The sequence below is a fragment of the Sphaerulina musiva genome, assembly GCF_000320565.1.
Source record: "Sphaerulina musiva SO2202 unplaced genomic scaffold SEPMUscaffold_6, whole genome shotgun sequence".
Taxonomy (NCBI): domain Eukaryota; kingdom Fungi; phylum Ascomycota; class Dothideomycetes; order Mycosphaerellales; family Mycosphaerellaceae; genus Sphaerulina; species Sphaerulina musiva.
Genome location: NW_016017388.1, coordinates 585,061 through 599,211, shown reverse-complemented (window position 1 = coordinate 599,211; position 14,151 = coordinate 585,061). Strand labels below are relative to the sequence as shown.

The window sequence follows — 14,151 nt, the reverse complement described above, 5'->3', positions numbered from 1 at the left end:
CAGCCACAGATCCCCACCTCCACCTCCATGGCATTTTGTCTGGACTGCAAGAGTCACACACATACATGTACCTTCATGTTCCTCTCCACACAATCGCTTTTCTTCCCGCCGACATAGAGTCAGAAACAGCACTTCGATCTCATTGAGGTTACCGAAGACACTGAGCACTGCTTGATTCATGCTCTGAATGCTCTTCAGGCCACAATCGCGCCAATTCTCTGCTCTAGCAAGTCTACAGAAATTCCAAGTTCAAGTGCGGAAGAGGACCCCAATCATGGCGACCGACTACAAGACCTCCAAGGGTCAAGTCTTCGACAGAGATACATTCGAGTCCTGGAACAAGCGCAAGAATTTCTACTGGCAATCGTTTGAGCCATATGGTGCCACGAAAGGTCTGTTCGATTATGGCGTCGCTGAGCCTCTCGAATATGAAATTCTCAACATCTGGAGAGATCACTTCATTCGCAGCGAGAAGATGATCTCACTCAAGACTTCCATGCTCACTCCATACAAGGTGCTCAAGACATCCGGCCACGTCGACAAGTTTGCAGACTTCATGTGCAAGGATCCCAAGAGTGGTGAAATCCTGCGAACAGACCACTTGATCAAGGATGTCATTGAAACGCGCCTGAAGGGGGACCGAGAGGCCCGTGGCGAGAAAGTTGAAGAAGTGGATGATCCCAAGAAAAAGAAGAAGGCCTCCAAGGTTGCAAAGACCGCTGTGAAGCTCGATGATGCGGTAATTAAGGAGTACGAGCATCTCCTTGCCACACTTGATGATTGCCAACAGGCAGACTTTGCCAACATTATCAAGAAACACGATATCCGCAATCCCACTACTGGCAACGAGGTTGAGCCTCCCGTGCCTGTAAACTTGATGTTCTCCACTGAGATTGGTGCATCTGGCAAAGAGCCTGCATTCCTGCGTCCCGAGACCGCTCAAGCGCAATTTCTGGCATTTCCAAAACTCGTCGAAATGACTGGTGGCCGCCTGCCATTTGCATCCGCATGCATCGGATACTCCTTCCGTAACGAGCTTTCGCCACGTTCTGGTCTTTTGCGGGTTCGAGAATTCTTGATGGCAGAAATCGAGCACTTTGTCGATCCTGAAGGTGGCAAGAAGCACCCCAAGTTCAGTCGTGTCCGTGATGTCAAGCTTCCACTGCTTGCTCGGGATGTACAACAGTCCGGCGGCTCCACGCCTACTGAGATGACTGTTGGTGAAGCGGTGGAGAAGAAGGTCATCGATAACGAGACACTCGGTTACTTTCTCGTGCGAATCATGCAGTTCATGCAGAAGATTGGCATTGACATGAACAAGCTGCGCTTTAGACAACACATGGAGAACGAGATGGCCCACTACGCTGCCGACTGCTGGGACTGTGAGCTTCTCAACTCATATGGCTGGACTGAGTGTGTCGGCTGCGCTGATCGTAGTGCATTTGACTTGAGTGTGCACCAGAAGGCCACTGGAGCCAAGTTACAGATTCAGGAAGAGTTACCGGAGCCTGTAAAGTCCACTGAGTGGGTGGCCCAATTGAACAAGAAGACTTCTGGCCCTATTTTCAAGAAGGATGCTGGCAAGGTGCAGTCTGCACTGGACGCACTGTCGCAGGAGCTGAGGGAGAAACTCAGTATCAGCCTGAAGGAAGCTGGTAAAGTGGAGGTTGATGTTCCTGAAATGGGCAAAAAGGTTGAACTGGGCAACGATCTCGTCAAGATCGAACAAGAAACAACAACCAAGACCACACGCGAGTTTGTGCCCAACGTGATCGAGCCATCATTTGGTATCGGCCGCATACTGTACAGCTTGCTCGAGCACGTGTGGTGGACGCGTGAAGGAGACGCTGCTCGTGCTGTCATGTCCTTCAAGCCATCTGTTGCTCCCACCAAAGTACTTGTCGTTCCACTGCAAAAGGACGCACGCCTCACCCCAACCGTGCAAGCGCTCGAAGAGCGCCTCGACGAAGAAGCCATCTCGTACGAACTCGATCAGAGCGGTGTCAGTATTGGCAAGCGCTACTCGCGCAACGACGAGGCCGGCATACCATTCGGAATCACTGTTGATTATGAGAGTCTGGACGACAAGACCTTTACGCTGCGAGACCGTGACTCCACGAAGCAAGTTCGCGCCAGCTTGGACGATCTCGTTGATGCTATTCACAAGATGATCAAGGGTAAAGAGACGTGGGCTGATGTACAGAAGCGTTTGCCTGCAGTGGAGAGCAAGGAAGAGGACAAGGAGTAAGATGCTCCGTTGACAGGTATGCTCTGCTGGGGAGGATTACTGTGGTGGGAACGATACCAGGCGAGACACTGTACGAGAAAAGAGAGCTCCATAGAGAAAACGAAAACCATCATGGCACAATATTGGCGTCGCCTCGCCATCAGAGGGAGTACCAAAGGCCTCAAGTTAGTAGAAAGCGAAATGCTTCATCACGACGCTCATGTCACACAGCATGCCGATTCTCAGATCTGCGCGAGCGAGATTGCAACCCGAAGTCTTACAGTGCTGCAATGTGATGAGGAGAGACAATCGACGACGTGTTGTTTGGTCAGAGGTACCTACGTGCAATGTCTGATCCAGAGCAGCCTGGTTCCAAGCAGGTGGTGGCATCGAGTCATCATTATTATGACAGCACAGCATGATGATTTCCCAGTCCATACAGCACATGTAAACGTAGGTAGGTATGTAGGGTGTTTCAGGAGTTCGCAGCAATGCGGCTGCACGTATACATACCTAAGGTACCTTCATGCACGCAAGCGCCAGTCCTGCCAACGCATGCGGGATGTGTGGACTTACCCTCCCGATGCCGCGTACAGGCGACGATATACCAGTAATGCCAGCACATCACATGCAGCCTTTGCAGCCTCATGAATGTGGTTCCTTGTCCCCTTTCCCTTGGGAGCCAGTCGATCAGTAGGGAGTAGTAGTTCGTCAGTCTGTGGAGTCGGGGTCGGGGTCCGTCGCGATTGTTGTTCATCGTCAGGGCATATTCAGATTCCCTTTGTAGTAGTACCGTGATGCGTCGTCGGGTGAAGGAGGAGGCGGAGGAGGAGGAGGAGGAGGAAGAAGAAGAAGAGGAGTGCGAATTCCTCTGATGCACGCGTGTCGCACGTACACCGCCTCGCTGTCTCTCAGTCTGTCCGTCTGTCCGTCTATCCGTCCGTCTGTCTTTCGCAAACCACATCCACCGTCCTACATACCGGCCAGTGCAGCGGACTCGTGCAACATCCCACACCCACCCAGCAACCAGCCATCCGGGACGAGTCGCACGTCCTCGTTCACGTTTACGAAGATTCGTGGAGTCGGCCGGTGTGTCCAAGTCCCACTCGAAGTCTTGCTCGCTCGACTCAACTCACTTGCTTGGCGTCCCATCCGGCGCGCCCTTCCTCGAAACCGCCTTATTGGCCCTTCCGCCGTCCAATAACCTCCACGAGTTCAAGGACCTGGATCGCGACAACGTCACTGGCTGTGAGTATCGACTGGTTCCCCATGGCAGCGTGTGATTGTTTACGTCCGTCACCGCAAGCAAAGCTCAGCACGTCCCGCTGCATCGCGCGCGCGCACTCAGTCGCAACAGCGGACATGGTCGTCGCATGCGCCCGAAGTGTCATCGCGCAAAGACGGCAGAGATAGAAGAAGAACAAGCACATGACTACTGCAGCGAACGATAGTGGCTAATGCTGGCGACGCATCGCGCATACAGATTACGACCTATTAAATCTTCTTCCATTGCCATACCAGCACGCGACGCGCCAGCTACACGAGAGCACCTCCCAGACTGTACAGCAACGCTTTGGAGGGAGACCCGCGACACCATACACGCAGCACACACACCACCGCGCGCGGTCGGAATCCGCACTGAGCGAGAGAGAGTGAGACGCGGCTCGACCATCGATAGCCGCCAGCGCACTGCTGTCGCGAACGTGTCGACATGCAGTACGGGGGAGTTCCACCGCAGCAGCAGCCTCCTGCGGCCGCACCTAAGAGGTACGATGGCAAGAATGGTGCACCACTGTACGATGCGTCACACGGCGGACACTATGGCGCCAGTGCTGCGATTGCAGCTCAAGGGCATCCGCCCCCTCCAGAGACATTCACAGGACACTGGCAGAATGTAAGACGCGATCACTTTCAGCTTCGAGGTCGAGTACTACTGACACATTGGAATTGGCAGGTCTCGCAAGGACTATCAGGACCCTACCGAGACATCCTCAACACGTACTGGCAGAATCAAGTAACCAAGCTCGAAACCGAGGAACATGATTACAAGCTACATCAACTTCCATTGGCGCGTATTAAGAAGGTCATGAAGGCAGATCCAGAAGTCAAGATGATCAGTGCAGAAGCTCCGATACTCTTCGCCAAAGGCTGCGATATCTTCATTACCGAGCTCACCATGCGAGCCTGGATACACGCCGAGGAGAACAAGCGACGAACTCTGCAACGTAGTGACATAGCATCCGCGCTGGCCAAGAGCGACATGTTTGACTTCCTCATCGATATCGTTCCTCGCGAAGATCAAACACCGTCACACAAGAGGCGTCCAGAATACAATCAACCTGTCAGCTACCAGGACCCTTCGCAAGTGCAGGCTCCTGGCCAAGCTATCGAGCAGCAGCAACAACAGCAACAATTGGGCGGCCAGCCAGACTTTGGCGGCGTGGATCAACAGCACATGTCGCAGCAGCCTCAGTATCAGCAACAAATGGGCGCATATCCACCGCCTCAGCAACAAGCACAGTACGGAGGACCAGGCATGTTTGATCCGAACATGTATGGCGGACAGCCCCAGGCATATCCCATGGGACAGATGCCAGGCATGTCTCAGCAGGGGGTAAGTTTTTTCCAATACATGGATGCGGATTCGTACCGATCGATGATTGATGATTGACTGATTGACTGACTGCAGCCGTAGATGTATCCTCCTCCTCCGCAGCAACAGCCGCACCCACAGATGGCGCAGCAGTATCAGGCCAGCCAACAAGGCGGCACTGAGCAAGACGCAGATGGAGAGCAGGACTTTGGTGGTACCAACGGCTAGAAGCTGCCCATTTCACCGCACCTCGACGAGGCAACATGTGAAGATGTACTTTTGCATTCCCCCGTTCGGTTTGACGACCAGCTACTGGTGTGTCTAGGAGGGGGGGAGGGAGGCTTGCAGAGGGTAGACTGGCGGAGGGAGACTGGCGGAGGGGGCACATATTCCGTCCACAGACAGCATGCTCATATCGAGTTGCACGTGCAAAGCGGTTGCGATTGAATGATTCTTGTAACGACTTTTTGGTAAATAGCCTTGACATGACGGAAACGACACGATACCGCACTGAGCCGTGGTTCCGAGATTCGCCGTTCACACTGCGTGAATAGGTAATGAAGTGTAATAGATGGAAATGGGATGGCACAGCAGGGGGGTCGTCACGAAAACAGGTTACAAGGCTAAAATTGCTCACAGAGGGTGGGGTAGCAGATACAGGACAGGATAACAGGGTGCGCGGGGAGCCGCTATTGAGCCATGACCATGGCGGGGTTGGTTTGATAAGTACGGCGCAAATGCAATAATCGAAGCCCACTTATACTATGAAATATACCGTTAAAGGAGTACGGAGAGTTTTGCGTGTTGGCCTCGACATCAGCGGCGCAATTCATGGAATAAATGACCAATGGCTTCAATAAGAAAGACGTCCTAATATGTACCGTAGCACGTTCCCGGTGGTCCTCGTGCGTGTGTCGTGGAGAGTCGGAAGCTCGCGAAAAGCAGCTACCTCCTACCTGCAACCTGTAGGAGGTACTTGACCCATGGATGTGTAACGCGGGAGGAGGTACAGTCAGTACCGTAGCTACATACATGTAGTGTGCTACCACCTACTACCTGACTTCTCCTCAACATTGATTCACCCTTGTTCACACTTCACCTCGCCTGAACAACACCATTTCCACTGACCTCCTTTCATCTGTCCATTGCATCACCCTCCACTCCCTCCCTCTCTCCCAATTACCCACCGCAAATATGGTCAAGGCTGGTACGTACACCTGACAGAATCGACCCCGCCTCGGTCCATTATCGACCATCATCAATTGCAAAGCAAGCAAGCAAAACAGCCAGACGTGCTGGCGCCAAACCTACGATGATGAACATTTTCGCTGATCCCACCCCTCTACAGTTGTCGCAGGAGCTTCCGGTGGAATTGGACAGCCACTGTCCCTTCTCCTCAAGGCCTGCCCGCTCGTTGACCACCTCTCGCTCTACGATGTCGTGAACACTCCCGGTGTCACCGCCGATCTCTCGCACATTTCCTCGATTGCCACCATCGATGGCTACCTTCCCGATGGCGGTGAGGGTATCAAGAAGGCCTTCAAGGGCGCGGACATTGTTGTCATTCCTGCTGGAATTCCACGTGAGTCTACCACACACACACACAAGTGCCTCAACTCGGGCGCACGGGAAAAGTCGGGATGTGGGATAGGAGCTAGTGCAGTATGGCGTGGGCGAGCTTTTCTGCCTGCGCCAATGAAGAGTGATATGCCTCCGCCAGTGAGCTAGCTGGGTGGGATAGAGAGGGAGGGAGAGAGGAGAGAGGAGAGGAGAGTGGAACGACTTTGCGGTAGCAGCGCTAACTGTGACACTTTGACAGGCAAGCCCGGTATGACCCGTGACGATCTCTTCAAGATCAACGCCGGTATCGTCCAAGGTCTGGTCCAGGGCATCGCCGAGAACTGCCCCGATGCTTTTATCCTCATCATCTCCAACCCAGTGAACAGCACTGTGCCGATTGCTGCCGAGGTGTTGAAGAAGGCTGGCGTCTTCAACCCCAAGAAGCTCTTTGGTGTCACCACGCTCGACGTTGTTCGTTCCGAGACTTTCGTGCAGTCTCTCACTGGCGAGAAGGACCCCAGCAAGACTGTCATTCCCGTCATTGGTGGACACTCTGGCGAGACCATTGTTCCTCTGTTCTCGCAGGCGAAGCCCGCCGTGAAGATCCCAGAAGACAAGCTGGATGCTCTGACACATCGTGAGTCTTGTTTTTGATTGAGCGTGCCCAGAAAGGGTGTGTCGTGCCGCTGTGCTGACTTTGTCCCCAGGCGTCCAGTTTGGTGGTGACGAGGTTGTAAAGGCCAAGGATGGCGCTGGTTCCGCCACCCTCTCCATGGCATATGCAGGATTCCGCTTCGCGGAGAAGGTCATCCGTGCGGCCAAGGGCGAGTCTGGTATCGTCGAGCCCACCTTTGTCTACCTTCCCGGTGTGGCAGGTGGTGACGAGATTGTGAAGGAGACGGGCCTGGAATTCTTCTCCGTGCCAGTGGAGCTGGGCAAGGATGGTGCCGCAAAGGCCGTCAACATTGTCAAGGCTGCCAATGAGTACGAGAAGAAGCTTCTGACGAAGTGTTACGAGGGACTCAAGGGCAACATTGAGAAGGGTATCGACTTTGTCGCCAACCCACCCGCAAAGTCGTAAAGGGTGGATAGCATGATTGATTTTCACGAGCCTGATGCCAGGACACGATAGCACGAGATCAGACACAGCCCGAGCACGTACATGACGTACAGAGACAGTGGTGGTGCATAAGGTATACTGTAGTGAGGTTTCAGAGACCCCCAAAAGCTGCCATTTTGACACGCTCATTGCTCCGAGTTTTCAGGGAGGACTCGTGTGGTTGTTCCACCCTCTTTTCCGTCTCCGCCCGCGTGCTTCTGCAGCACAGTCACGGCAGTCGTCTTTTTGCAGTCATCATCATCATCATCATCTCCTTTCCATCATCCATCATCCATCATGGCTTGGCGCCCTTGGTCTTGATCTGAAACGTGGCCGAGGGAATTTCTGTTGTTTCCGCAGTGACAGTCACATCCAATCCCAATCCTTGCAAAGCTCCTCGGATCACACCACAAGGAAAATAGAGGTACTTTGAATTATGATATTAGCATCCTTGAGAGAAAGAAAGAGCAAAAGAAAGAGGAAAAAAAAGAGAAAAAAAAGAGAAAAAAAAAAAAAAAAACATACCGTATAAGCCCTCCGTAACGCTTCCTCTCCCGCTTTCGGTCCAGCTCTCCGATCGACCGACATGCGACTCATGGGTTGAAATCTCGCATCCGTCAAGACAAAGACTCCTCGATGATTCGTCTTCAAATTGTCGATTTGTTTCCGAAAGAGAATCGTCCAGAGATCTTTACAGATGAATTTGATGGCGTCCAAGGGTGTTTGAGGACGGGGTTTGAGGATACTGTGGCTGTAAAGAAAAGAAAAATTAGATTTAGATTTAGTTAAGAATGATGATTTGGGGGGGTGGGAAGAGGGAGAGACGGTGAGAGAGAGAGGCATACACTTACCGCTCTACAAGGCCTTGTCCAACACGATATCCGAGACCATCTAAACGCCAAAAGACGGCTTCGCGCGTTTCGTCATTGTCCATGTGGGATGTGGTGGTGTTTGCTGCGCCGGTCGCTATAGAGGTTGTTGTTGTTGTTGCTGGTGCGCTTCTTTCTATTGTGGCTGCTGCTGCAGGCGTGGTGGTAGACGCGGCTGGTGTGAGAAGTTGTTGTTGTTGTTGTCCTTGTTGTTGGTGCGTCGCACTACTAGACGCTGGTGCAGCAGCAGCAGCTGCTGGTGTTGTCGATGCAGAGGCATTATTGAGAATCTTGCTCTTACGAAACTCTTCTATGAGAGCTTGTTCTCGCGCGTGGAGCTGGTCGGTGATGCGCTGGGCGAGCGGGACGAGTTCGATGAGGAGGAAGTCGAGGCAGGAGACGTTTAGCTTAGGGTTGATGATGTCGTCTTCGGGGAAGCCGGAAGGGTTCGACTGCTTGGACATGGTGGACGGTCGCGGTGGCGGTTGCGGCGGTTGATGGTGTTTTTTACATGTTGTCTGCGGTACATAAGGTAGGTATCGATGAGCTGCTATGGCATGTGAAGATGGGGGTTGGTATAGTTCTTAGTGTGGCCGAAGTGGATCCGAAGACCCGATTTCCCCGTTTCCTTTTCCCTCTTAGTTTCTGCTGTATTCTCCTCTCCTCCTACCACCTACTTTACCTCTTACCATCTGATACTACCTTTACTCCCCGTCGAGGTGTGACTTCTCTCTCTCTCTGCCACCTACCATATCATTCACCCAATTAATCCGAGAATCGGACAGCAATATCGGGTCTCCGCTCCAGCGAGATGACAGCCAAGCACCATCCAAAGGCCAGCTCCTGGCCAGGTATCTCACGCGGACAAGCCGGATAGCGGATGGACGACAAGGAGCTACACATGATATATGTATAGATGTACACATATGCATCCCACGCCATCTGAGTCCCCTGATGACACACTGTGCATGTCCGCCTGCACCGGGAAACAGGTCTACTAGGAGGTAGTGCGTGTGTGATGTGATTGAGTACATGATACTGTCGAGTGAGACTTGCCTCGTAGTGAGAGAGTGTGAAGAGAGTAAGAGAGAGGCTAGGGAGCCTAGGGAGCCTAGAGAGTCTAGAGAGAGTCTAGACTGATCTTTCGACCCATTCCATTCCCAGGTCGGCCTTCAATTGTGTGTTCTGAAACTATCTCCATACACAAAACCAAGCGGGGAGCAAGCTTAAAACCGCTAAAACCTACGTTACCTGCGGGTGGATGCCAAGTCTCAGGATGAGAGACTCAAAGAGGGATGGCTACTAGGAAGTACCTGGTAGTCACAGAATGGCACGATGGAGATGCGGTATCGGGCGGGCGGGATATTCATTCAGGGCCTAGGAGGACTCAGGAACGACTAGAAATAAAATAGCTCCGAGGCCGTCTAGGGCGTCAAGTACGGTAAGGTCACAATGTATATGCCCAAATCACAGCCGAATGTATCGGTAGGTAAGGTAGTTAGTTAGGTAGCCAAGAAATGTTCTTTTTTTTTGGACGGCGTACCCAAGGAACTAGACTAGGACCTCATCCTGTACCCTTATAATAATAATGTTAATGCCATGTAGAATATGGTACGTACTGCTTCTACGTTTCCTTGGATGGGACCATGCATGTCACCACGACTTCAGGGTCCCACCAACCGGTCTGTGTTTTAGTGAGTAGGTCAAGAGTCCAAAGGGGATTTCCAAGACGGCGAGAGTAACTTTGTTACATTCTAGTTATATTCTAGTGGCAACTGAGTCACTTATGGAAGTTGGCGCCTAGGGAGGGAGAGAGAAAAAGAAACAGCGAAAAGAGGGTGTGCATGGTCGCGGATGATAGTGGAAAGTGTGGAATAGGGCACAGGGGCAAAAGTAAAAGTACCTACCAACTACTGTTGCCGTGTCCCTTTGTCACCCTCACCCTCCTCAACTGTTCCCTGCCAGACCTGCCTGAGCTGTGCACGCATGAACTAGGTAACCCAGCCCTTTGCAAACAATCAACAGCGGCGAATAGGTCAAATAGACTTCCACTTCGCCGCCAAACCCACGCCCTACCTCCTACGGAGACCCACCCCATCTTTTGCATATGCATCTCGTATTCTCTCTCCAAATCCCGTTTCGATTCCGAAGTCACCTTTTTTTCTTGAAAAAGAAGAGAGAGAACAAGAGAGACAACGAAAACAAAAGAACAAGAGAAACAAACCAAACCAAAAAAACAATTTTTTATGATTCCATCATGGCCCTCACGGCCGCAGAACGCACATTTGCCATTCCCGAACTCCTCGAAACCATTCTCATCCAACTCGCACGTCAACATCTTCCGCGTCGAGGTCTCGATCCATTAGCCCAACGACAACTTCGTATTCCCTCTCGAGGCCTCGATTCTAGTACGAGCCATTATCTCGCATACACTCCACTCGTCTACCAGCTCTTTGTCCTCCAGCGAGTCAATTCTACCTTTCGCGGTGTGCTGAGAGCGTCGAAAGAGCTGCGGCAATGGATGTATCCGGATCCGCATAGCAGAATGTTGGAAGTCGAGCATGATGATGAGGAGGAGGAGGAGGGACATCAACATCAAGGTATCGAAACATTGATACGCTTAGCGTGGTTGTTTAGTTATGTGGGCTTGAGGGTTTGTCATCATCATAATCATGTTCAAGTCAAAGATGGTGGCGGAAGCGGAAGTGGAAGTGGCAGCATCACCAAGGAAGTCTTGCTCACGAAACATCCTCGTGAGTCGCCTCATTTGTGGCCGCGCGGCTTTGAGAGTGAAGATCAAGGCGTGATGAGGTTTGCACGACCTGAATCTTCTTGGCGGAAAATTGTCATGTTTGACGATAATGATGATGATGATGATGATGATGACGATATGGACGATATTGATGATGACGAAAATGATGAAAATGATCAACACAAACATGTTACTCGGCGGCGGAGAAGAATTGGAAACGTCCAAGTTGAAGTATGGGTGGTGAAGAGCAACGAAAATACGACGCCGTCGTACGTACAGACGTGGAATTTCCATCGCGAAGAAAAGCCCACGCTGGGAGATGTCTATGATGGTTTGAAAATCCTCTATGGACGAACACAGGAACAGCATGCCAAGATCGCTGAGCAGGAGCAGCAGGAATAGGAGCAGGAAGAGTCGTAGCAGAACTGTTGAGCAGGAGGGAGAACTCTCAACCCCGGAGAAAAAACAAATATTCATCACCCCTTCCTTTGGATTTTTATTTTTCTCTTTTTTTACTTTTCAGAGACTACTTTTCGGCGGGGGTTGGGGATCGTCCGGATTGATCGGATCTGTCGACGGGGGTGCTCCGATCGATTCTTTCGGCGGACAGACGCTGTCGCGAGGCACAGCAACAGTCTCCGGACTCCCTACGATCGCAGAGGCAACATTCCTCGGTAAGCCTGCTCCTGCATCATTCCACGATTCGACCGCGAGATTGTACTGATGGCCCACCACCAGACCATCGATATGTCCCGAAGTGCCCTCAAATGCGGCCGTCGGGCCGAGCAACATGTTGGTGCAATTGACATCGACATCCCAATAGTAGAAATTGAAGAGTGTTGCTGAGCTGCCAAAGGGGATCGTCCAGTTGAGATCGATGCCCGTGGCTGTCGCTTTGACAATGACATCCTCCGGCGCCGAAGCCGTATCCGGAGTGGTGACTGCGGTCTGCCAATCCGTCCATTCGCCTTTTCTGTTACCTGCGATCGGTCGAACTCGGAGATCATACCTGTGTGTGTGCATCATTCACATGTTAGTTGTTGTCAGAAAAGACGCATCTCAAAAAGGGAAAAAGAATTCCTCCACACCATCCGAAAAGCCAAAAAAGGAACGACAAGAAAAAAAAAGACGTACGTATCTTTGGGCACAGCCCAATGCGTATCCCATCGATTCGCGCGAACATTGGTCGGAGAGAAATGCAGTGGAGGGTTCGTGTCACTCCCGTTGATGCGATATTCGGCATCATATGTATAAGCGCCAAATACTAAAGAGAAATATCGAATATCATCATCATCATCATCAGTCCTTGTCTTCTTCTTCAATTCACAAATCCCCAATTGTTGGCTCGTCCGATGACAACATACCTTTATCCCAAATCGCCGTAACACCAATCGTCGAAGAGTAGATTTCGAAATTTTCCGGTTTGGGCAACGGTCGCGGGGGAATTGTCGCGGGGACTTCGAGGGGTGTTGATCCAATTTGGAGTCCGCTGACGAGAGCTCGAGAGAAGGCTCGGGCGATTTGATATTCTCCTACAATTATACATCGATAAGGTAAATTTCCAATGTCAGTTGACGTGACTTTTCTCTCTCTCTTCTTGGATCATAGACGGGGTTTTTTCTTTTTTGGGTGGTGGGATTTGTTGTATCTTACCTAATTCGCTCGGGTGAAGACCATCGTGAGCGGCGGGACAGTTGTCTGTATATTGCGGTCCACAATCATATTCTTCACGGACTGGGGCGAAAACGACCTGTGTTTTGGTTTGTTTTTAGTTTCAGTCGAATCAAGAGTTCAAGACCCACATGATAACCTTTCTTTTTCACTTTCGATTCCACCGCACCCCTTCTCTTTCCCTCACCATCCACCCACCAAAAAAAGGAAAGAAAAAGAAAAAAAAAAAAAAAAAACATACCGGCGACCCCTCCAAACTCCACCCCGCCACCGCCTCCCTCAACAACCCATTATACTCATCCGTCAACTTGACCAAATCCTCCCTACCCGTCCAAGTCCTCTGCACGACATTCCCAACGACAAACGCAACATTCGGCCTCGCGCTTCTCGAATTCTCAATCAACGCCTTCGTATTCTCCAACGTCTGCGAAGCATTCCCAAAACCAAACGCCAAATCATTAAATCCCAACAACACCAAGATAAGATCGGGAGAAAATTCGGCGACAACGGGTTGGATGGTATCTTTGACTTGGGCGACTGCGCGGCCGCTGATGGCGAAATGGTTGCTGTTGGTGAAATCGTCTGTGGCGTATTTGCCGTTGATGCGGAGTGGAGGGTCTTCTTTCGGGAGGCTGTAGAGACGTGGTCGAGGGGGAGGGGAGGGGAGGTCGGGTTCGGCGGTTCCGAGGTAGGGGCCGACGAAGTCGATGGTGAGATTTTGTTGTTGTTGTTGTTCTTGTTGGGTTTCGGAAGTGGTGGTGGTGGTGGTGGGTTGGGATTGGAACCATTGCCAGATGCGATAGCGCCAGGTAAAGTCTCCTTCGTTGCAGTGCGTGATGGAGTCGCCGACGACGAGGACGCGGAGGGGATTGAGAATGTCTTCGGATTGTTCGGAGGCTAGCGTCGACGTTGGGTAGAGGTTGAGGACGAGGACGAGGAGATATGCCAAGACTGGACGGTTGCTGGAGCCATGATGGGCCAGACGCATGGTGTAAATTTTTTTTGTCGATTTTCTTTTTTGTTTACTGGACACTTCTTCCTTCTTCAGACGACGAAGCGTTGAAGGCCGAGTCCAGTGGGAATAAAAACAAGAGGGAGGTTGGTGGGAGAAAAGGGTATCGAGTTCCAACTTTAGACTCTTGAGTCCGTCTTCATCATAGTAAGCTTCGTAGCGCGATCGAGGATCCCAGCATTCCCATGCGAATGACCGGGGACTGCAAATTGGATGTCAGCGGTAAAACTAATCAAAGTTGAGGTTTCTGGGAAGATACCGGCAGAAATAGCATCAAATAGCCTGTGACGTGGTGCCGGTGCTGCCACAACAGAAACCTGCTGGCCCTCCTGTCCGAGCCTGTCCGCCGCCGGCCGGGAGTTGATGAA

At 51.7% G+C, this 14,151-nt stretch overlaps 6 protein-coding genes across 6 annotated transcripts; 4 read left to right on the top strand and 2 right to left on the bottom strand.

Annotated features, from left to right (window-relative positions):
* The first annotated feature begins 88 nt into the window (after positions 1 to 88).
* On the top strand, positions 89 to 2,725 carry SEPMUDRAFT_126241 (glycyl-tRNA synthetase). The gene has a single exon (XM_016902047.1). The coding sequence runs from the start codon at positions 275 to 277 to the stop codon at positions 2,246 to 2,248; it is 1,974 nt and encodes a 657-aa protein (XP_016759948.1). The 5' UTR covers positions 89 to 274; the 3' UTR covers positions 2,249 to 2,725.
* Positions 2,726 to 3,030: 305 nt separating this feature from the next.
* Positions 3,031 to 5,386, top strand: SEPMUDRAFT_149690 (histone-fold-containing protein). Its single transcript, XM_016905711.1, has 4 exons — positions 3,031 to 3,475; positions 3,711 to 4,121; positions 4,182 to 4,841; positions 4,923 to 5,386. The coding sequence occupies exons 2-4, from the start codon at positions 3,939 to 3,941 to the stop codon at positions 5,046 to 5,048; spliced, it is 969 nt and encodes a 322-aa protein (XP_016759947.1). The 5' UTR covers positions 3,031 to 3,475; positions 3,711 to 3,938; the 3' UTR covers positions 5,049 to 5,386.
* Positions 5,387 to 5,840: 454 nt separating this feature from the next.
* Positions 5,841 to 8,871, top strand: SEPMUDRAFT_149688 (malate dehydrogenase, NAD-dependent). The gene is made up of 6 exons (XM_016905709.1): positions 5,841 to 6,027; positions 6,169 to 6,402; positions 6,640 to 7,017; positions 7,088 to 7,906; positions 8,005 to 8,230; positions 8,331 to 8,871. Exons 1-4 carry the CDS (start codon positions 6,015 to 6,017, stop codon positions 7,459 to 7,461), a joined length of 999 nt encoding a protein of 332 aa, XP_016759946.1. The 5' UTR covers positions 5,841 to 6,014; the 3' UTR covers positions 7,462 to 7,906; positions 8,005 to 8,230; positions 8,331 to 8,871.
* Positions 7,203 to 8,871, bottom strand: SEPMUDRAFT_149689 (transport protein particle component). Its single transcript, XM_016905710.1, has 3 exons — positions 8,331 to 8,871; positions 8,005 to 8,230; positions 7,203 to 7,906 (listed from the first exon to the last, which is right to left on the bottom strand). Exons 1-3 carry the CDS (start codon positions 8,810 to 8,812, stop codon positions 7,775 to 7,777), a joined length of 840 nt encoding a protein of 279 aa, XP_016759945.1. The 5' UTR covers positions 8,813 to 8,871; the 3' UTR covers positions 7,203 to 7,774.
* A 1,734-nt stretch (positions 8,872 to 10,605) lies between these two features.
* On the top strand, positions 10,606 to 11,502 carry SEPMUDRAFT_133805 (uncharacterized protein; the record flags this gene model as incomplete). Its single annotated transcript, XM_016902589.1, has 1 exon — positions 10,606 to 11,502. The coding sequence occupies one exon, from the start codon at positions 10,606 to 10,608 to the stop codon at positions 11,500 to 11,502; it is 897 nt and encodes a 298-aa protein (XP_016759944.1).
* A 117-nt stretch (positions 11,503 to 11,619) lies between these two features.
* On the bottom strand, positions 11,620 to 14,096 carry SEPMUDRAFT_133804 (carbohydrate esterase family 3 protein; the record flags this gene model as incomplete). Its single annotated transcript, XM_016902588.1, has 6 exons — positions 14,043 to 14,096; positions 13,013 to 13,985; positions 12,754 to 12,850; positions 12,465 to 12,632; positions 12,235 to 12,364; positions 11,620 to 12,109 (listed from the first exon to the last, which is right to left on the bottom strand). Exons 2-6 carry the CDS (start codon positions 13,757 to 13,759, stop codon positions 11,620 to 11,622), a joined length of 1,632 nt encoding a protein of 543 aa, XP_016759943.1. The 5' UTR covers positions 13,760 to 13,985; positions 14,043 to 14,096.
* Between the last annotated feature and the right edge of the window lie 55 nt (positions 14,097 to 14,151).

What these genes read in the sequence shown, in the direction of transcription:
- SEPMUDRAFT_126241 (XM_016902047.1), top strand. Translation starts at nt 275, where the DNA reads ATGGCGACCGACTACAAGACCTCCAAGGGTCAAGTCTTCGACAGAGAT.
- SEPMUDRAFT_149690 (XM_016905711.1), top strand. Translation starts at nt 3,939, where the DNA reads ATGCAGTACGGGGGAGTTCCACCGCAGCAGCAGCCTCCTGCGGCCGCA. An exon ending in TCACAGGACACTGGCAGAAT is followed by an intron (nt 4,122 to 4,181) that starts GTAAGACGCGAT and finishes TGGAATTGGCAG; the next exon opens with GTCTCGCAAGGACTATCAGG. An exon ending in CAGGCATGTCTCAGCAGGGG is followed by an intron (nt 4,842 to 4,922) that starts GTAAGTTTTTTC and finishes CTGCAGCCGTAG; the next exon opens with ATGTATCCTCCTCCTCCGCA.
- SEPMUDRAFT_149688 (XM_016905709.1), top strand. An exon ending in CATTCCTGCTGGAATTCCAC is followed by an intron (nt 6,403 to 6,639) that starts GTGAGTCTACCA and finishes ACACTTTGACAG; the next exon opens with GCAAGCCCGGTATGACCCGT. An exon ending in GCTGGATGCTCTGACACATC is followed by an intron (nt 7,018 to 7,087) that starts GTGAGTCTTGTT and finishes CTTTGTCCCCAG; the next exon opens with GCGTCCAGTTTGGTGGTGAC.
- SEPMUDRAFT_149689 (XM_016905710.1), bottom strand. Translation starts at nt 8,812, where the DNA reads ATGTCCAAGCAGTCGAACCCTTCCGGCTTCCCCGAAGACGACATCATC. An exon ending in GGACAAGGCCTTGTAGAGCG is followed by an intron (nt 8,231 to 8,330) that starts GTAAGTGTATGC and finishes TTTTCTTTACAG; the next exon opens with CCACAGTATCCTCAAACCCC. An exon ending in CGTTACGGAGGGCTTATACG is followed by an intron (nt 7,907 to 8,004) that starts GTATGTTTTTTT and finishes CATAATTCAAAG; the next exon opens with TACCTCTATTTTCCTTGTGG.